The sequence below is a fragment of the Mastigoproctus giganteus genome, chromosome 10 (assembly GCF_048544385.1).
Source record: "Mastigoproctus giganteus isolate SK-2022 chromosome 10, ASM4854438v1, whole genome shotgun sequence".
In the NCBI taxonomy this organism is placed as follows: domain Eukaryota; kingdom Metazoa; phylum Arthropoda; class Arachnida; order Uropygi; family Thelyphonidae; genus Mastigoproctus; species Mastigoproctus giganteus.
In genome coordinates, this window is record NC_143584.1 from 180645491 (window position 1) to 180667917 (window position 22427).

At 39.5% G+C, this 22427-nt stretch overlaps 1 protein-coding gene across 1 annotated transcript in view; it reads left to right on the forward strand.

Moving 5' to 3' along the window:
• Window positions 1-22427, forward strand: part of LOC150079586 (uncharacterized) — a 1000533-nt gene that overhangs the window by 817589 nt on the left and 160517 nt on the right. The window contains exon 14 of the mRNA XM_090383129.1: window positions 858-1012. Coding sequence (XP_090239255.1) covers window positions 858-1012 — 155 coding nt within the window. The remainder of the gene's footprint in view (window positions 1-857; window positions 1013-22427) is intronic.

Below are 22427 nucleotides of genomic sequence, written 5' to 3' on the forward strand. Positions count from 1 at the left end.
TGGGATTATATTGTATAGATGGGATCTATACAATATAATTGTATAGATCCCATCCATCCCAGGCATCTTGTTTATGTTTAACTTCAACAATTTCTCTTCCACTTTGTTCTTAGTTATCGCAAAATTATTCAGCTCCCTGTTAGAGTTTGATAAAATTCTGGCACTCCCTCCCTAAAGAATTCATATTGTGTGAATGTAGATGCAAAATATCTATTCAGCTTGTTAGTGATATGAGAAGGATCATTAACCATCAACATTAAGTGAACACTAATGTGATTCAATCCTTCCTTCTGTTGTTAAAATAACTAAAGAAGTCTTTCTTTGCTTTTTTTGGCATTCTTTGCCAGAGGCAACGTAATCTGCCTTGGCTTGCCTGGCCTCTTTTTGTGACTTGACTGCAGACTAGTTTATATTTACCATAAGCTTCTGTATCACCCGATAATCCCATGCATTTTTTTCTCTGCCATGTGTCTCATTATTTTATCTGACATCCATTTAGGTGTACGCCTTAAACATTTCTTAGTTGATATGAAAAGCTTAGTAGAAAAGCACTGTTTAAATTCTATGATTATTTCCCTGAATACTTCTCATTTAGAGTTTGTTGTTAGTAACATAATTAATTGGTCCCTCTGTGTAGAATTTAACTGATTGTGACCACTGTAGTCTACTTTATGAAAGCAAAAATCCTTGCCTTCACCCGTTTAAATTGGACATATGAATTTTTTTTTCTCTGTATCCACTTAAACAGTTCCTTCTAGAAACAAATTCAACTGCAAATAAAATTTGGTGAATATTAAATTGCTTGTATAAGCATATTTTTTCCAAATGCTGACAATTTTTTTTTAAATTTTTTTAAGAGCTCCACTTGACACCAGAACTGTACTCTCAGTTACGTCATCTTAGGAAGCAAACAAAGGACCTGCGGTTAGAAGTAAGGAATCTACGCAGGATAGCCCAAGCTCAAGCAGTAACAGCTAGGGAAACTGTTCGGGAGACCTGTTTAAAAATTAAGGTATTTTTTTTATTTCAAACACTGTTTAAATTAATAGTTAATCAGTCAGTATATGCCCAGTTTTCTTAGACACTCCATGTACTTTTTTCCTTTAAAAAAAAAAAAGAAAAAAAGTGGAACCAAAAATCTTGGTGCCTCTTATTTGCAAATTGAATGAAAAGTTTCAGATTTCTCCTAAGGCTACAACTAGATGAACAAATTAAAACAGTATATTTGCTAACATTTTTAACTTCATTTTTTTTTTTTTTTTTTTTGCCCATCTGGCTGTAGCTCAGGAATTATCAACCTATGAGCCACATGCAGCCAATCGGATATTGTGCTACTGGTAGAAAAAATTTATGTACTTACATATGCAGCCCACTACTATGTTTTAAACTTGAGGAATGAATAACACTAAGCAATATGCATTCCCCAAGTTTAAAACTAGTGTGTCACAAAACACAGTTTCATTTTGACTTGTAAATTGTTTTTAGTAAAAATAATCAATTTTTCTGCATTGCTTTCCTATAATGTTTTATATATATATATATCTTCCTCAGTATTTAACAACATTATTAAACCATATTACCATATAAGAATGTTGTTAGTGTTATATAATAATAGTTGGAATTTTGTAATGTAAAAAAAAATTATTGTATTTTTGTAATTCATATATTCCATACCTTTTAAAGTAAAAAAAAATATATACGTTAAATATACAGGAACTCCCCAACATACGTAAGGGTTGTGTTCTGCGGAACACTATGTAAGTCGGACTTAACGTAAATCAGAATTTCCCCCATGCTTGTGCAGCACTCGCAACTGTGCTCACTGAATTCATTGAATCAAAAAATAAATGTTCACCGAACGTGTGAATAGAATTATTTATTGTATTTATTACATTTTTTTTATCTCATTCACAGGAAAAATCACAAAAGTGGGCAATTTAAAAAATTACAAAAAAAAAAAAGAGAGGAGACAGGCATAACGTCAGTAAATGTTACCTCTCGAGCATCGTTGCCAGAATTGACGTCTTCAGCTGATAAGTATGCTGCTGTGGAGGTTGAGAGCTGTGGAGATTTAGAAGGGGTCGGCTGCTCAACCTTACGAAAGAACATATTAATGGATGACTGGACGGTGGCTTTTTACTTTTCATTGTAGATTTCTTTGTAGCAAGCAAGCATACCATTCACCCCTCTGTTAACTTTTAAGAATCATTTGCTTTTAGGATCCATCTTCTCAAACCTCTCCATTGATGATGCAATTTCACGAAATGCCATTGCCATCTCTCTGGTGATGAAGCGTCTTGGCTCCTCATTTGGTTCATCTTGAGCTTCGTCAGCATTTTCTTCTTTCACTATCGCTGCCTGCAAGTCAATAAGTTCTTCGTTAGATTATTCCTTCTCTTCTTCCTCTATTAACTCCTCCACGTCTTTGGCATCAACCTTCAACTGAAGTAGCTCTGCAACCTTTACAATCTTATCTGTAACCTCTTCATATGATTCATCTTTTTCAAATCCTTCGAAGCCTTTTACTTGCTGTGGGCATATTTTCTTCCATGCGCCATTTAAACAACTTTTATTAATTTCTGCCCAGGTAGGGCTGCCACCTCTCTAACCTTAAAAATTAGGACATTTGGGCAGAAAATGCCGAACTTTTGAAGACGCCTTTCCCTATTTGACTAAAACACGGCTTGCATTCTCTTAGTCTTTTCAAATGGTAATAACACAGTCACTGGCAAAGTAATAACATGTTAAATATTTTAATAATTGAATAGCTCAAATCCCTTAAATTAACAGAATTCACACTTACCATTCTTATGTGGATTGCTTAATTCATAAAAAATTATACACAAAAAATTTAATTATGGTATGAATGAAAAAAATACTTTTTTTTCTCAGTGTAATTTATTTGCTGTTCTCTAAATCTATGTTTTTGGATAAATATGAATATAAATCTTTACACAGCATGTCACTATGTCACTGAAATTGAATTTTGTAAGCATTAGTCCCTTAATTGAATCCACCACAGTAAATATCCTTAAGCCACTGCATCTCCATCATTGAAAACAGTCTTTCATAAATGCATTATGTGGTGGTATGGAAAAGAAAAATTGAGCAATTATTAACAACAGCTCTGTGAAAAACTCTTCATTCTCACAGTGGCTAAAATCATTAGCCCATCAGTACCCTTAATTTCCTCTATGAATTTTTTTTAAATTACAAAACTGAATAAAGCACTTCACATCGTCCACACACACACTCCTTTTGTGTGAAGGTACCTAATTGTTGAAACCACACTGTTACCATTCAAGTGGCTCTCTTAAAGACAGCCACCTGAATGAAGAAACTTCTTCCAGTGGTTTCAATCACATGTCCAAGTATTCAGTGCATGATGAATATAAGTGATGGATAATTCTTCTGAAAACTCCACATTTCTCTGTATATCCTTCTTACCTCTTCTCCAACATTTTCTTCACTTTGAGGGAAATTAACTGACATTTACTTCTTTCTGACAGAATATCCCTTAAGGAAGCAAGAGCTTCAATAACTTCTATTAAAGAATTGTCATTCCTTTCAATGCTCAAGTGAATTGAAGACTGACATTACAGTTCGGCAATGAATAAGAGAAGTTTCATTAAACTCATCTTCAAAGAAAAGTTTTAAAATCTTGAGGGGATTTCTTGAGACAAAAAGAAAGATCTTAGGGCTGGATAAATACTTATAAACCTTTCAATTGCAGGTAATAGAGAAAGCCAGCATGTTCTGCTATGATACAGAAGTTTTTTATAGGTAACCTCTGTAAATTTGCATAATTTTTTTAGGTTTTCAACATGTACAGTGTAGACACTGAAATAATTAAAAATCTTAAGAACAGTGGAGTCAATATCTACCCCAATTGCATCTGCTCCATGCTGGATACAGTTATGCAGAATGTGGGCAGGGCAGCCCCACTCCTATTAGCTATTGACCAAATAATCTGAAAATTTGAAAATACATTATTTCCATTGTATCTCCACACTCCTCCAAACATGGTGTTACAGTTATCTCCACCAAATTTTTCTTATCCAGGCCACTTTTACCCAAGGCCTCATAAACATAGCCAGAAATAGTATCTGCGGTCTCATCTCAGTTCCTATTTAATTCGAAACCTCCTTAGCCAGGTGGGCAGGAGCAGCAGTGCGTAGCACACACTTCTTGATTAGACCGGGGCTCGAGCCCGTGACCACCAAATACGGAGGATGCGGAAAGGTCAGGGAATGACCACCGCATATCCCCGGAGCAATATGGCCTTAGTTGCTAATGCTCCTAAAAACCAAATAACAAACAAACAGCTATTTAATTCTATTAGCTTAACCTTTCAGCCGCAATTTACCCAGTCAAAACGATGCACAAGAATAGGGAAAATTTTCAGAAATCCATGATTAGTGGTGTCAGTGGAAACTCCAAAAAATTGTACGTTCTGCAGGGACTTAATAACTTCTTCAACTGAATGGACTGCTAAGACAGAATTAATTATGGCTTCAATCTTTGTTTTTGTACAAGATAACCTCCTAGCAATATCTGAATCAGAGCATATCGACTTTAATAATTCTGCTGTACAAGACATCGATTTATAACTGTGGTGATGTGCCACTATATGAAAGTAAGGGTTCCTTCAGCAACAAACTCTTGCATCAAGCCTTTTTAGAGGGGCCTTTGCTAAAAAGTCTGTTACCTTACTGCAACGTTTTTTGAATGTAATGTTCTTCTTGTGTTTCTCTGAATTCATGTGGATGTTCAAATCACCTGAACCCTTGTTAACAACCAAGATGTAACTTTCTGGACCGCAAAAGATGCATTCCACCTCCTTATCTACTCTTCCCTTTCGAAAACCTGGATATTTCATCCTCAAGTCATCCGTAAACTTGTACTTCCTTTTTGGCATAATGGGTTTTTCTGAATTTATGTAAATTAAGAAATTATTTTAATTTAAAATAATAGAAATAAAAAATTATTTGAAGAAGAGACTGATTACTTCATCAACTGATAATTAAAAGAAATATCACATACAAAAACTATGCTTACTCATAAATAAATACAACGAATTGAAGCTGAATGAATCAAATTATTGTTTATACGAACTGCTGAAAGAAGAAAAGAAAAAGTGAGATCTCTTAATTAAAAAAACGTGGTATCGTAATTTTAATTTAGAATAAATTCACTTAATTAGAATGAATTTCAGGTAAAATAAATAACAAGAGAAAGTTTATTTTGAATTGTCTACGCACCAAGAATGTAAAAGAGAATGAAAAATCAAACTGCATGAACAAAATGTCATTAACTCCAAACACATGATAAACTCCTGAAAGTTAAATGATAAACTCCTCAATCTGCATTGTTTACAGCCGGAAGTGGAGTTCTTGGAATTACTTCTGCAAAGCTGATTGGTGTACGCCTTACTAATTTTACCAATGATAAGGATCAGGAGATTTTCAAATTTTAAGAGCAAAAATTCCAGATATTTTCAAAATTTTAGAAATTCCTCCCAGACAGTCCATGATACATAAAAAATGAGGGTATGTTTGGGAAAATGAGGACGGATGCAGCCCTATGCCCAGGCCTTATTAATGTTTAAGATGCCGTGATAAATATTGTAAGATTTCCAAAAGTCTCTTAATGTAAAATTGTTCTCATTGTCTACTGCAGACAATGCCTGAGCAAATGCTGTGCATAAATAGTATGCTTTTAAATTCAAAATAACACCCTGATCCATAGGTTAGATGAGTGAAGTCATGTTTGGTGGTAGAAATATGACTCTCACGTTCAAATTGATATCATCTAGATGCGTAGGATGTCCAGGAAAGCAAAATCTTGAAAGGAACTTCGTTGTCTTTATAATATTTTTCAACCTCAGGAATGAAGCAGCATTTAAACCAATCCTCAAAGAGAGGTATTATCCATGCCCTCTGGTTCGATCAGAAATGCATGGCTAGGGTGGCTTTATTGATGCCCTTAAATGCACGAGGATTTCCAGAATGGTACACAAGCAGTGGTTTTAATCTGTAATCTCCTCCTGCATTAGTCCTAATAAAGAGCGTGGCCCTATCTTTTGAAGCTTTGAAACCTGGCATTGTCTTTTCCTCTTTGGCAATGTATGTTCGATCTGGCATTTTTTTCCAATGGAAAGCAGTTTCGTCAATTTTAAAAATTTGCTGCATTGAATAGCTGCTTTCATCAATAATTTTTTCCAACACATCGCAAAATTTCTCTGCAGCTGCAGAATTGGCACTGGTGACTTCACCACATACTTTAACATTGTGGAAACCAACGCGATGCTTGAACCTGTTAAACTACCCGTTGCTTGCCATGAACTTGGGGTTCGCCGTACTTATCCCTAATATCTTTATAAATACTTCTTGCTTTTCCACGAATGGTCATTAGACTCAGGAGCACTCGCTTCTCAATCTGATTTTCCATCCATATTATTAACAGCTGTTCCATCTTCAATATAGCACCTGAACGCTGTTTTGTGATCTTGATCTTAAGTACATTGATCCTTTGATAGTGCACATATAGCGCACCGTCCTTTAATATAGTGTTCACTGTTGATGCAGTGAGACCTAATTCCCTTGCAATAGATGACAAACTTTGTCCTGCTTCATACTTCTTAATCATTTTCATCTTCATTTCTAAATCAATTTTGTTTCATTTCTTGGCACTACCACCACTTGCACTTTTTGTTGGTCACTTTCCATTCATTGTAATACGTAAATAGGAATAAAGAGAAGTTTCTGAATATATGTTTTTTTATATGATTGAAGATTTCAGTGAAGGGGAACACATTTATCCTACATCTGTCTATCCTTAAATTGATTTTATGCCCTCTCAGGTGATTATTCTGAGCAAGAGGAAGAATCCCATCAGCACTGAGCATGCTCAAACCATTCAAGGAATTAGCATTAGTAGAGGCATTTGATGCAAGAAAGCAAGCTTATGCAGCATCAGCCAAAAAAAAAAAAAAATAAATAAATAAATAAAAAATAACCACTTCCACTTCACCTTTAGTATTATTATTATTAGTAGTAGTAGTGACATGATTTAAGAAAGCAAGCTTATAAAGCATCAGCCAAAAAAAAAAAAAAAAAAACTCACCACATCACCTGTTCATCCCCTCCAAAAATTTTACCAGTTCTTCCTTGAATTTATTCAAACCTCCCACTTCCACAACAACAGATGGAAGTTTGTCCTAAAAGTCAACCACCTGCTGGCTGCAAAGGCAAACCTCTGCCCATTTATCCTGCAACCATCCTTCCTCAATTTGAATTTATGCCCCCTTGTGTGTAGTCTGAGCAAGAGGAAGAATGCCATAACCAATGAGCTTGCTTAATGCATTCAAAGCCTTAAACACTTCAATCAGATCACCTCACAGGTGCCTAGTCACCAGATGCTGCAATTTGCAGAACTGAAGTCTGTCTTGATAAGAACACCCTTTTGTTCCTTTTGCCAATCTTATTGTCTGCACCTGTTCCAGCAGATCTACATCCTTCCTAAAATGAAGCCTCTAGACCTGTATGGAGTATGGGAGATATGGCATTCCATTGCCTTATAAAATGGTAAGGCAATGGCAAGTTTTATATATACTTTTCTAGCAGAGTTCCTGTACATCATAGATAAAACTCCATGTGATGGGCTGGTAGCCTGTCTGATTGCTCAGAGAACTTCATATCTCACTGTACAATTACCCCCATATATTTTTAATTTTCCACTACCCTGAGTGTAGTACTGCACAGTTGAAAAGTTCTTTGGGATTACTGCTACCTACATGCAGTACCTTACATTTGTTAATGTTAAACTTCAACTGGCATTTCTCAGCCCATTTGCCCTAATTTATTTTTTTAACTTGGCACAGTAGCTTACTCTGATTGTTATCATTAACCACCCTGCCAACCTTTATATCATCTGCAAACTTAGAAATTAACATGATATACCTATATCAACATCATTAATAAATATAGAAAACAACAATGGGTTAAGCACTGAACCCCTGGGGTTCAATGCTTGACCCACTGTTGTTTGTCACTGCTCCTCATGGACTAACATTAGTCCATGAAGAGCAGTGTCCGTTAATAACCACTCTCTGTCTTCTCCCACTCAGCCATCCCATTATCCACAGCAGTAACTTCCCCTTAATGCCACAATGCTCCAATTTGTACAGAAATCTATTATGTGCAACATTATCAAAAGCTTTTCTGAATACAGAGTATGTATACATACTCTGTATTTAAGTATATGATATCAAAATTATTTTTTGCATCCAATTTCTTTGTGACTGCATCATAGTATCCAATCAAACTGGGCAGAGATCTCCTCTTAACAAACCATGCTGTGACTGATGTATACTGCACTACTGTCTAGATAAACCTGCATTACTTCTTTAACCAGAGACTGTTATTTTATCTGGAACAGAAGTTAAGCTAACAGGTTTGTAATTACCCATGTTACTCTTGATCCTCCTTTGTTAATTGGAGACAAGTTCACACGTATCCAGTCCACAGGGACTTCCCCCAATTACAAAGATGCTCTCATAATTATGGTTAAGTTTTTGCTTACCTCCTTTGCTGCCTCCCTTAATAAATCTAAACATATCAAACAAAAATTCATCCATCACAACTACTTCTGGGTGAATACAAATCTTTTTTTAACCCTCGTCATAGAATGATTTTTTGTTTCTTAAGTATCATAATTTCCTGTCATTTTATGAATATTGTAAGCTAACATTAATAAATAAATTAATATGAACTGTTTTAAATATTTGAAATTAGAAAATTTAGATACATATTTGCTTACTGCATGTTTATATATGAGTGACATTTGAAAAGTCAGGTAGCAGATGTTTTTTTGTAGAAGCCATGCCCTTCCCCTGTATAGTGTTATTCGTAATGCAGATCTGGGGGTTTCTCCCAACTCTATGTTTAACTCTGTGATGAATACATACTCTGTAAAGGCCAGATTTATGTAGGTTTGTGTTTGTGTAGTGTTAGTGAGGTTTATGTTGTTTCTATTGTTCATCTGGCCTCTTAACCACAGGGTCTGTGTTTTGATGCAAAAACCTCTAGTTTACCATCCAGCGCCATAAGAAGGCAAGCTGGACAGTAGGAAGTGTAAGCTCTGGTGGGGCGAACCCTTAGGTAGCCAAGGCTGCAGGCAGGGAGGGTCCAAAAAAATTGAAGTTTATAAAAAAAGTAGTGAGGTGATAGAAGGAGGGAGGACAAGGTGGTAGAAGGATAAGGGAGCAGTAGTGGAGGCTCCCACCTGGTTGAAAAGGAGAAAAGGAGGGGGACCCCTACTACAGATGCCCATCCTGGTTCAGGAATGAGAATTAAAAGTTGACAGTAGGGTGAACCACCAGGCAAAGAGGGGGTAGGGAGATGAGGACAACCACCCCAAGTGGTAGGAGTAAAAAGGACATAGAGACAGAGTTCCTTGTGTTGGATTCTTCCCCAGTAAAGTGTAAAGCGTGTTTAGGGTCAAACGGCACCAGGGGTTTCCCCCATCTCCACATATTTCATGTTATGGGTGTACCAGTTGACTGGAAATGCCAGAGATTTAAAAGTGTATGGGCTCTGTATATGTGTAATGTCATGTACCATTGTTCTTCTGGTCCTTTAGCCACCAGACCCCTGCTGAGGCCCAACATTGCCCCACTTTTGCCCCTGGAAGAAGACCAGGTACACAGTAGTATAGGATTCACTGGCAGGTCCTGCCACCTAATTTCTTGAGATTTCAGTGGCTAGGACCTTAAAATAAAAAATAATGTGATCGCATTGAGGGGAAGTGCTAGGAGAAGGACAAAAAATGGTGGACGAAATTGATTTTGGATTGTGGAATTTAGATTGTGTGTGGGGCATTCCCTATCGGCTCCATACTTCTATCTATCTCCTCCCAGTCTTCAATCTCCCTCCCCACTCTACCTGCATGCTAGTTTACAGTGGGGCATGCCCATGCCCTACCAGGAGGAAAAGAAGGGGTGGTGGGAAGGGGAGAGGACAGCAGGGCCATCTCCACCCTCACCAGGGAAGGGAGAATAGTAGGCCAGGAAAGGGAGCCAGCCCTGATCACCAACAGGGCATAGATATGGGGTCGCTTTAGTCCGGGCACCAGAGCTGCCCCATTCGGGATTCCCAGGAGTCCAGGTCTGTCAGATATTTGTGCAGGTCCTGCTTGGTCTTTTGTTAGATAGTTACTCATGGGATCCAGGTCCTATCCACTGGTTGATGTTCAATAGGATAGGGTTCAGTCACCGTCATGATGGACTCCCGAAGGTCGATTGTTGTCAATGTAGGTTCTGCAATGTAATTTGTTAACAGGTCTCACATGGGATCGATGTCCCATCCATGGGCCAGTATTTGGGAAAGTGTTTAGTCACAGCTGATGTGCAGTCCAGTTTTCTCTTGGTGCATCAAGTTGTTGTGAATGTTGTTGTATTTATCCTAGTTGTTCTAGGTAGAGTCTGGAATCCTGCAAAGAGGCACTGAGCAAAGTTGGTGAGGGCATTGTAGGTTGCCTCGTCCTCCAGTAGGTGGTGCTCCTGATTTTTGTGGTTGAACCGGACTCATGTGATGAGTTCTCCATGCAGATCTTCGTACAGCTCACGCTCGTGTAGCAGGTGATCCCAGGTCTCGAGGGAACCACATGCACAAGCTGGGTTATCTATCAGTCCGAGGAGGTTTAGCTTGTGGCAGATAGCTCCATGTCCTGTGAGAAGGTGGATAATGTGAAGACTAGGGCAGAGCCATGTCGGATATTTTCGGTACACCTGTTGCAAGTTCTGAAAGAACCTTTGCATGACGTCCCCTTTTCCAGAGTTCATCCAGCGTTGTTGCCATATTGATGTTAAGTAGTTTTGCAGCCTGTACTTCTCAACTTTATGGTTATTTACCGGGTCCGTAGTGTGGTCTTGGAAGTTTGTGGCTTTGTCACGTCTGAGTTGCTGAAGCATGCTAGTGAGAGTCACCTCAAGATCAAGAGGGAGAGCGCCTGTGATCACTTGTAGTGCATGGGTAGAGACTGTCTTGCATGCTCAGGTGAGGGCCAATAGGATGGGTAAATGTGTAATATCCAATCGTCTGCAGATTACCACTGTTGAGGCTATGTGGAACCAGACACCAAAGGCATATGTGATTGCCGGGATAATGGCTGATTTATAAAGGGTCGCAAGGGTGTGCCTTTTTAAGTCCCAGTTGCGACGTGCAATTCTGGCAAGCATGGCAGCATATTTTTTCATCTTAGCCTGTATATATTTTAGTTGTGGGACAGAAGGCAGATTATGGTCCAGGATAACTCCCAGGTACTATAGTTCTGTGGCTAGCTTAATTGTTCTATTGTTGATTCTTATTTGTGGCAGTCTAGTTGTGGTAGGTAGCCCTTAAGTAAGATGGATTGGGTCTTGGTGGCTGATATGGTGAGTCCATGCCTTTCCGTCCATTGATTACCACTCTCTATGTCATCTCCCACTCGACCATCCCTTTATCCATTGTAGCAACTTACCCTTAATGCCATACCTCTCCAATTTGTACAGCAGTCTTCCATGTGCAAAAGTATCAAAAGCTTTCCTGAAATCCAAGCATATGATATCAAAATTATTTTTGACATTCAGTTCCTTTGTGACCACACCATAGTATCCAATCAGATTGTTCAGACAAGGCCTCCCTTTAACAAACCCATGCTGTGTCTTAACTATTACTGCAGTTTTATCTAGATCAGTGGTGACCAACTGAATTTGTGATGCGATCTACTTTTTTTCTTCAAAATATGCCGTGATCGACCCTCTCATGAAATTCATTGCGCATGGTTAAAAAGTTAATCAACACATATTGAAAAATGTTGTTTATAAATTTTAAAATTAAATACAATTCAGAATTATAATTTTAAATTCATACATATTTAAATTTAATTTATGTGAAGTTTGTGTGTTCATGTCATCTGCCAACTTTCATAATTGGGGATATACTGTGATAAGGCCAACCATAAAGAATATTCTGTATGCAAGTCCGTAAGAGTAGAGTGAGTCTTCGTCTTAAAATACGAAAAGGTGGATTCATATAGATATGTGGAACCAAAAAAAAAATTCACTGCATTTTTTTACATTTGAATACTCTTCTCGGCAAACGTATTTCCAAAGGTCTTTTTCTGATTATCTGGCTTTTAGGAAGATATCGTTTCACAATGTAATAATTTCATTTTCAAGTAATATTTTCTCCATGTAAAAAATCTCAACAATTTTTTCTGCAATTTGTTTCGTATCTAAATCAACATTAAATTGATAAGAAATATATTGAATAACGTAGCTGCTGATAATGATCTTGCATATTTGCAAAATGATCGATTTTTTTTTTTTTTTTTCCCCTTTGAGATCCTTAGCCATTGCCAAAAATTGATATTTATATGCAGAACTCTTACTAATCATGTCACTACATTTTTATTTTTTTCTTGTAATTCCAAATTCAGATCACTTGATTTACTGGTAAAATCTGCCAATAAAGCCAGATCACACAACCACTCCATATCTTGTAGCTACTGATAATCATCTCCTCCCCTTTAATCAACAATTTTTTTTAATTTCATTCAGCAAATTTTGAAATCTCTGTAGAAACTTACTCCAACTCACCCACTTCACATTTGTGTGTAATATCAAATCTGGTTTGTTTTCATTGAGTTGCATTTTGAAAAGTCTCCTTTGAAGAGATTGTCCTCTGATGGAATTCACGATTTTGAAAGCTATGTCCATAACAGTTTTAGTATTTAATCTTTTGCTGGCTAATGCTTTGTTGGTGGATGATACAGTGGTAACTCAAAAAATCTGGGATTCATCATCTTGGCACAATGCGATGAAATCCGTTAAGATGTCCCATCATTGCTTTAGCTCCATCTGTCGTTACTGATGGTGGTAATTTATTATTATTATTTTTTCAATAAAATTTTTGAATGCGTTGAATATAAGGCACCTCCGTAGCCAGGTGGGAAGGAGCAGCAGTGCGTAGCACACACTTCTTGATTAGACCGGGGTTCAAGCCCGTCACCACCAAATACGGAGGATGCGGAAAGGTCAGGGAATGACCACCACATATCCCGGAGCAATATGGCCTTAGTTGCTAATGCTCCTAAAAGCCAAATAACAACAACAACAACAGCATTGAATATATCAAGACCTCCAGTTCTTTCTTTTAACGAAACCATACCCTTCTCTAGTGGCAGAATCATTGAAAACCATACGAAGAAAAACGAGCAATTGAGCTGCATCACTGACGTCTGTGGATTCATCCAGTTCCCGACCGGGCTAGCCAGGTGGGTAAAGTTCCTGCCTGGCAACCCAAAGGTAGTGGGTTCGAATCCCGCCTAGGGCTTGGATCATAGTATAATGCAAAAACCTTTGGTGTTGCATTATGGCCACAGAAGCTGATGTGCCAACAACTAAAACAACAATGATAACATTAATCCAGTTGTAAAGAAAAGGAGACACAATTAGCAATATGAGCACGCAATTGTTCGCTCACATTTTTACTAATTTTTTCGATGCATCGCATCACAGTGTTTCGAGATAATTGCAGATGTTCAAGAGAAATTTTAATTTCATTTTTGTTCTTAACATTTTCAAAAAGAGAATCTATTATTCGTAAAAATGCATCCTTGATGAATTGACCATCAGAAAATGGTTTGCATTCTTTTGCAAGTAGATGATGCTACTTTAAATGATGCTAAGTTACTGCTTTAGATTGTAAATTAGGTGTCATGAAGAAATTTTGTTGTGCGAATAATCTGGATTTAAGTTCTAATTTATTTTTTCTAAGGTCACTATTCGGCGGAAAATCCAATTGGTATTTACCATGGAGCGCGTAAAAGTGCCTTTCTAAATTTGCTATTTTGGCTATAGCCAGGGAAGCATTGCAAATGAAACAATAACATTTTTCTTTTATCATTACAAAAAAATATTCTAGTTTCCACTCTTGATGAAAATGATAAGTTTTATTCTTTTTCATAGTATTCATTTTAAATCAAAGGATATTAAATTAAAGTATTAGTACTGCCCAGTTATTAATATTAAGAAAGCTAAATAAGAATTCAACACATACACTATGCTCTCCACAAGGTGACTGCATGAATTTTCACAAGAGCCCCTAGCTAGCTGCGCAGCAACAAGAGTAGCCACGTGGTTCAACGGATTTGTAATAAGCGTATGCAGTGGGGCACATAATAATAATAACATTTAGATTTTGACTAATATATTTTTTATATATATTTTAAATTCATCGTGATTGACCGAAATTAACACTGCGATCGACTTGTTGGCCACCCCTGGTCTAGATGATCCTGCTATGCTTCTTTAACCAGTGACTCCATTATTTTCCCCGAAACACAAGTTAAACTAACAGGTCTATAGTTACTTGTATCACCTTTTGAACCTCCTTTGTGAATTGGTGATACATTTGCACATCTCCTTGGAACCTTATCCAAGACAAGGTTCCAAAGTAGTGGCCTAAGTACGGAGCCCTGTGGGCACTCCCCATGAATAGATCGGGTGACTTGGCAGTAGGGAGTAGTTACAGTGACTGTTCTGTCAGAGAGATAAGTTTGTATGCAGTCATATAGATTGCCTGGGATATTTGCCTCTCTGAGTCTGCCAAGGACGCTTGGCCACCAAAGTGAGTCAAACGCCCCGGCAAAGTCAATGGAAATGATCAGAAAATATTTTTTGTTGCAGTTTTGGGCTGCATCTGTTATGCATTCAAGAGCATCAAATGCAGAGTGCCCCCTCTGGAAGCCAAATTGGTTCAGGGAGGAGAGGCCCGTGGCAAGGTAGTGACTTTAAATTTTATTATATAGAAGGTTCTCAAAGAGCTTGCTGATTACTGAGAGAAGTGCAATCAGTCTATATGACTCAGGGAAGTCTTATGGCTTGGTTGGGGTTTTCAGTATGAGTCTGACTTTTGACAATCTCCAGTTACGAGGAAAAGGTGGCCTGTAGAGAGGCAGTGATTAAATAAATTTAAGATGAGGTCCGGGATATATTCTGCTGCCTTTTTGACAATCTCAGGTTCAATGTAGTTCCCCCCAGGCATTTTCCTGTTTCACAGTTTGGTCACTCCCAGGAGTTCTGCATGAGTGAAAGGGGCCTCCTGGAGAGCAGGTTTGTATTTGTGGTTCTCCTCACAGAGCTGGAACTGTTCTGGGGAGTTAGGATCCATTTGAGGAAGAAAGGTACATCCAGAATTCCATTTATTGATTCATGCCATGTCTTGGTGTAGGTGCCCTCTTTGATGTTAGTACGGTGTGAAACCTGCATGGTCAAAGGCCTGGGCAACCTCAGTCAGCTTCTCTCTGAAAAGGCCCCAGTTGGCTGTTTTCACTGAAAATCTGTACAGGGTGAGCCTAGGTATAGGTTGATGGGTGAGAGCATGATGTAACCGGAAGGCAATAACTCTGTGGTCTGAGGTGGTCCAATCATCTCTGACCACCCAGGAGGATAGAGCAAGTGGCCAGACTGACATCGATGGTGGCTTCCCAAAGAGAGCTTGAGAAGATGGGTGCATTGTTTGGTTGGTTATGAACTGTGAGGCTGTTGTTGGTAAGGAATTCTTCAAGGTGTTGTCCATTTCTGGATCCGCGTCTTTCGGGAGTTGTGCTGTGCCATGCCGGTGACCTACAGTTGACGTCGGCACAGATGATGATTTTAGCATTAGGACGTTCTGCAGGTAGTTGACCGCCAGATGTCTTCACCTGGTTGACAGTATAATGATATTGCATAAAAGTCCCCCAGTGGGGAGGTAATATGGGCAAAGACAGCCTATTTGTTGCACAGATGTGAAATCTTAGTCACCGTGAGGTTAGGATTGCAGATGATCAGGGCCACCCAAGGGGTGTCTCCGTTGTGCTGTACCACTTTCTAGTTGAGTGGCTCTCCCCACTCGACTATGCAAGTATGGCTCCTGGAGGAAAAGAATGTCCAAGTTTTCCTCTTCTCCCTTTTTTTCTCAGCTGGGCTGCAACTACGATAGCCCTTTGAGCATTTTGCTTAAATTTCATTATAGTTGAGTTATAGTTTCTAGGTACAGTCCCCATAATTTATTCTTATTTGTTGTGCACTCTTGGCTCTAACATACACTGGGCATTTATTGTCTCTGATTGAATGGTCGGTAGGTAGTTTTTGGGCCTTACAATTGGCACAGGTTGGAGCATTGGTCTTGTTGGGGCAGGAATTGTAGTTGTGACCACTGTGCCTGCAGGTTGGCAAGGTCTGCGCACATGTGTGAGTAGTATGGCCGAAGCGGCAGCATCTGAAACACTTGGGGGCAGCCTTGTAGTGGTGGCTGCCCCAGTTTATAAAGACTCTATTTTGATGTATAGTTTGCCAGGCTTGGAGGGACAGCTCCACAACCCTGTTTGTTGAGCTTCCTGTACATGATTTTGTTTGTAATTTTGGAATGACATGGTTGGCAGGGTCTTCTTCTGGGAGTGCTTGTTGGAGATTTCTCTGGTATAGCTCCTCCCTAATGGTTGCTCAGTCAATATCTTTAGTGATGTCAAATATGGTTATTGATGGGCCTTTCCTGTTTGGAGGTTCAGCCAGAAGGCCTAGAGTTGGGATTGCGGTGTTTTTTAGGATCTTTGTTACATCTGCTTTGGTCTCACTTTCAATAATTACACCAATGTTTCTGGTCTTTCTGATAGATTTTATGTTTCGTCTTAAATTCGCTGGTTAGTTTGGCAATCACAGTCTCCTTAATTTGCTCGCTGGTCTGAGAGGTGTTGAGGATTGCAGGTTTCAAGAAAATCAGATGTGGTGTAGGAAGAAGTGTTTTCCTTTTGGTTATGGTTATTGACATTGGTTGGTTTTGTTTGTTTGTGTTCCTCAGCGCCTCTGCAAAGGTGGGAGCACGCTGTAGCATTTGATTTGCTCCACAGTCAGTTTGGGGTCTTGCTCCTCTGTCAAGGTAGGCATGGAGCTTCGAAATTGTTCTCTCATATTTAAGATTTGTTTCGTATAGCACTGTTTCAAGTTTGTTCCATAGTGTAACAATTTGTGCCCATAGGTTTGTGGTTACCCGGTTAGACTGGTTTTTGAACGTCTTCCAGCTTGGTCTTAAGTTTTATTTCTTTTTTGATGACAGTGCCCTCTGGTATGGTCGGATCCAGTGGGAGGTCCTGTTGTCTGGTCTCATCCAGATCCTTTTGTATGATGGTTGCATCGTGTGGGTCTCGCAGGTCAACCTGGCTGTGGGTCTTTATTTCTGACTTTGGTACTGTAAGTTTTGGTGGTTGACACTAATTTCATGCCACCTGGACCTTCCTGGGTATCCAGGATGGTGAGGTCATCATTCATCACTGTGGTTGGCTCGGCAGGCGAGGTTTCCTTGTGTCCATGTGCCTGTTCTGGCATTTTGAAGTTTTGTTCAGATAAACGAGAATGTTCTGGATAATTGGGATATCTCTTGCAGATCCGCACAGAAGCTTGTAAACGTTGTTGATTGATGGGTCACACAAGTCCATGTGGTAATTAGGGGCAGAGCAGTCTATCTGCATTAATTTGGGCTGACCCCACAGGTCACATTGGGAGGGGAAGCGCCCAAAGGTTAATGTGGCCTTAAAGAGACCGGGCTACTATCTTCTGGGGTTTTTGCAGTTGCAGAAGACGATGGTAAAAACAGTTTGTGAGTAAGGTAGGCAGGAGAGAAGGTACTGTCTGTCCATGGTAAGTCTATGGCAGAAGAGGGGAGCAAATTGCGAAAATCATGATGCATCGAAATTATTCACTATAAACCAACCAAAGATATTGGGATGCAGTTGCAGTCCGAAGTTACACAGGTGGGAGCATCAAACCATGTGGCCGGAAATAGCCCATGTTGCAGCTCATAAACCTGGTCTTTTAATTTATGTTTGATAATATTTCCAAACTGTTCTTATGAGAGGAAGGTCTCCTCTATTTAAGGATATTCCCAAAATGTGTTTCCGATCTTTAGATTGAGAGATCAGAGTCCTGAAAATTGTTAAAAAATTGCCTGGGTGCCATTACTTACGATCAGATGTACAAATGGATTGTACATCTGATTATACATTGATATGATTGAATACATAATAATCTGTGTTGAGGCAGTTTTAGCATGAATGTTTACTGGGAATTTACAATAAAACTAGAAAGTAATAGCAGATATCCACATCTGTAGCGAGGTCGATCCGAGATGGCGGTATCATTGTTGTCACTTCTGAAAACAATGTTACGAGAAGCTTAGACACAAATTACACATTATAATAGGTAGTAACCACATTCTAATATAATAGCTGAACATAATGGGTACAAATAGTCATATCAAAATTTGGTGTCTCTTGAATAGGGCAGGCAGGGTGCTTTCAGTTCACACTATATATGGTTATTATCACACTGGCGATAGATACCATTACTATAGTATTACATACAAAATATTAAATTCTATGTAGAGTCTTAAATTCTAAACCAAAAATTTACAAAAGGTCATCTGGTGATCCTATGACACCTTTTCTTTCCTTTGACATCGTTGGTGATTGTGATATCCTTTACTAACACATATATAAATCACTTTTTACTGGAGCTCACAAAATGCGTGGCCGCATGCTCTAAATCCCAGCGTTTGATACCCTCTGGTAGCCAAGTGTCCTTGGCAGACTCAGGGCAGTGAAAACACCAAGAAATTTGTACAGGAGCATCAAAACTTATCTCTCGGACAGAAACGTCAAAGTAATAACGCCCTACAAGAAGTTCACCTGGCCGGTCCGCAGGGGCTGCCCTCAGGGATCTGTCCTGGGGCCGCTCCTGTGGAACATGGTGTTTGACGAGTTCCTCACCATAGACATGGGAGAGGTGGAGGCCCAGGCCTTCACAGACGACCTCGTCCTGACGGTTGCAGCGGATTCCAGATAGAACCTTGAAACGCTTGCAAACCAAGCTCTTGAAACCCTGCAGGACTGTGCAAAACTACACACCTTAACAATCTCGGCAATGAAGACGGACTCAGTACTACTTAGAGGGAGGTTAAACATTAGAACACCACCACAAATCAAGCTGGCAGGACAAACAATCAAACTGTCAACACAAATTAAATATCTGGGACTGATCATCGATCAGAACTTATCATTTAAACCACACCTAATCTATCTAAAAGAAAAACTGCAGAAATGTGCAGCGCTCATTGCCAGAGTTATACGCAGGGACTGGGGGCTAAACAGGAGAACCTCGTATTATAAATCCATCTTCATCCCGATAATAACATATGGATCTCCCGTATGGTACAAGAAAGCAGGAACAGCAGTGAATAAAAGGATACTGGACACGATCCAATGCAACATATTATTAACGATAACAAGAGCATATAACACAGTTAGTATGAGTGCCCTACAGGTCCTTGCAGGGACCTTACCATTGGATTTAGAGATAACCCGCTGTCAACTCATGTATCTACTAGCCAAAGGAACCCAAACCGCCTACAACGGTTTTACCATCGACATCACCAATAATAAGGAAAATGAGAAACAAAAAATAGTGTACCACCTCTACAAATTTGGCAGAGAAGATGGACAAATGTGGAAAAAGGAGCGATAACAAAAAAATTTATTCCCCAATTAACCAAGCTGTATCCTAATGCTCCTGTATGGCTCTACTTGGGCCTAAACACTACTTTTGTACTCACTGGCCACGGGCCTTTCAAGGCCAAATTAAATGCCTTGGGCATAATTGAAGAATCACACTGTCTCTGTGGTGAACTAGTAACATGGCATCACGTTATGCACCAGTGTGAAATATACGAAGACATCAGATGTCAAATGATCACGAGAATTAAATACATCTGTAATACCCAGGAACACCATCTCCTGAATACACCAGAAGAATTTGCAGCCTTTAGTCGCTTTGCACAGGACGTCTTCTCTAGAAGAAACTACAAATAGCCATCCACCAAGATGAACAAGAGTAATGTAGGATAACAGAACCCACCTGATAAGGAAGTAAACAAAAAAAAAAAAAAAGCTACCATGCAATCAAAGAAGGAAGTTGAACCAAAGAAAGAAGAACACAAGGATGGGGCTTTCCCCATGAGTGACAATGAAGAGAAACAGACATGAGACAAAGGCAATATTGGAGACCTGAAGAGGGCACTCTAGCCCCTTCATCTATAATTCCTATGGCAAGGAGGGGACAACCACACAGTTCCCCCTTCTCGCCATCCCCTGTTTCCTCTGGTGGGGTATGGGCATGCCCACTGAAACTGGGGCCCCCTTCTCTATTGGCTCCATATTTCTGCGTTTCCCCCCCAGTCTTCTGCCTCCCCTCCCTCTCTATCTTCACGCTAACAAAAGTCCCACACATCAAAACCGCCATATGCCCAGCATTCGGCCTAACAAATTAAAGCGATAATACCCCCACGTCAATGTGAATAATAAAAATCACCTTTTTTCTTTTTTTTTTTTTGGTTCTAGCCGCCGAAATCTCAGGAAACTAAGCGGCAGGACCTGCCAGAGTAAACTAAGTCTACTGAGTTCCTGGCCTTTTAAGTGGGGCAACGTTGGATCCCAACAGGGGTCCAGCCGCTAAATGGCCAGAAGAACACCGGTATACGACATTACACGATCCAAGATCCATACACTTTTAAATCTCTGCCATTTACAGTGTACTGTAATACGCCACAACATAAACTACGTGGAGATGGGGGGAACCCCTGGTGCTGCTTTACCCTAAAAACACTTAGACTAACCTTCCGCAGTAAGGTGTAAGGTGTATTTTGTGTTAAACGGCACCAGGTGTTTCCCCCCCCCCCCCATCTCCATGTTGCTTTTATTGTGCATGTACCAGTTCACTGGGAAGGCCAGAGATTTAAAAGTATATGGATAATGTAAAGTACGGTGTCGTGTACCGTTGTTCTTCTGGTCGTTTGGCCACTGAGGCCCAACATTGCCCACATCTCGTCCCGTGGAGGCAGACCAGGTACCCAGTAGTCTTAACTCTGGCAGGTCCTTCACCTAAGTTTCCTGAAATTTCAGTGGCTAGGACCTAAAAAAAAAAAAAAAAAAAACCCCATGTGTATGCGTACATATATACATTTCAGAACAATAGGACGCATGAGGGAATATTGCTAGGTTTTAGATAGTCCAAATTTTAGATGAGCAGTAATTTGGAAGTGTTAAAATTTTGATGTGTAGGGCTTACATACAGATAGAATGGGAGGAAACTGAAGAGTGGGCGGAGAAAGGCAGAAGTATGGAGCCAATAGGGAAGGTGACCCCAGGTTTCAGTGGGGCATGCCCATACCCCACCATTAGGCAGCTAGGTTGCACTTTAGTTCTTCACTCCAGTGTCACTCATTTCAAGTTGGGTCGCTCATGGGGCAAGCCCAGTCCTTGTTTTCCATTTTTCTTGCTTCAGGAATTTTCACTGAGGTTACTCTGTCTTGTATGTAGTAGTTTATGGTGCTCAGTCAGTCGCAGTGTATGGCAATTAACACTTTTCTCCTAGTGAAGAGGTCCTGCGCATACTGGGAAAGTGCTCTGTATTCCTCTTTGGTGTCAATGAATTGGGATTTCAATCCTTTTGGGAGGTATTGTATCTTTGTTATGAGGATACATCTGAGGTCTTCGTATTGTGGGCAATCATAAATCACATGGTTCCAGTTTTCGACCTCCCCACATGTGCAATTGGGGTCATCAGTGAGGCCGAAACCAGAAAGCTTTTCATTGAAGGGTCCGTGTCTTGTTAATAGAAAAGTCAGGAGCAACCCCGGGAAGTACCAGGCCAGTTGCTTGGGATATATTTTGAGGTCTGGGAAAAATTTGCAAGTGGTCTCCCCTTTTGTCATCTCTGTCCATCTTTGTTACCACTCCCTGAGCTCAGGAGTGAAATATTGACTAAATAATGGCAAAATTTAATGTTCATTTCTTCTTTTGTTGACATTAGGTGACTAAACCAAAATGGCTGCTCGCCATAGGAACTATGCCCATAGATATCCATCAGCAACTGCAATCTGTTGCCATCGAATGTTCCAACAGTCTTGTTTAGGAAACACACCTGCATGTGTGGTTGCAATTAGTTACAGTCCTGTTTTTTTTTTTTTGCAGTAAGTTGAGACAAGACTGAACAAACCTTGCAGATGATAAAGCACCACCAACCACATTAAATGCACTGAGTAAATTGCCTGCATTCTTAGCTGCCGCCATCCTTGGTGACAGGTAAGCAAAGATCTATCCATTTCTGAGATGAACATGTATGCACAAATTATTGATAACCTTACCGAAGGCATGTCACTGAACTGTAAGGTAGAAATATGACTGAACCTTTGGAAATTGTGACGTGGTGTGAAAAGTGCCTGAATATGATAGGAGATATGTCCATATTAGCTCACTGATGCAACTTCATTTATATTGTGTCATTGTTCTCTGAT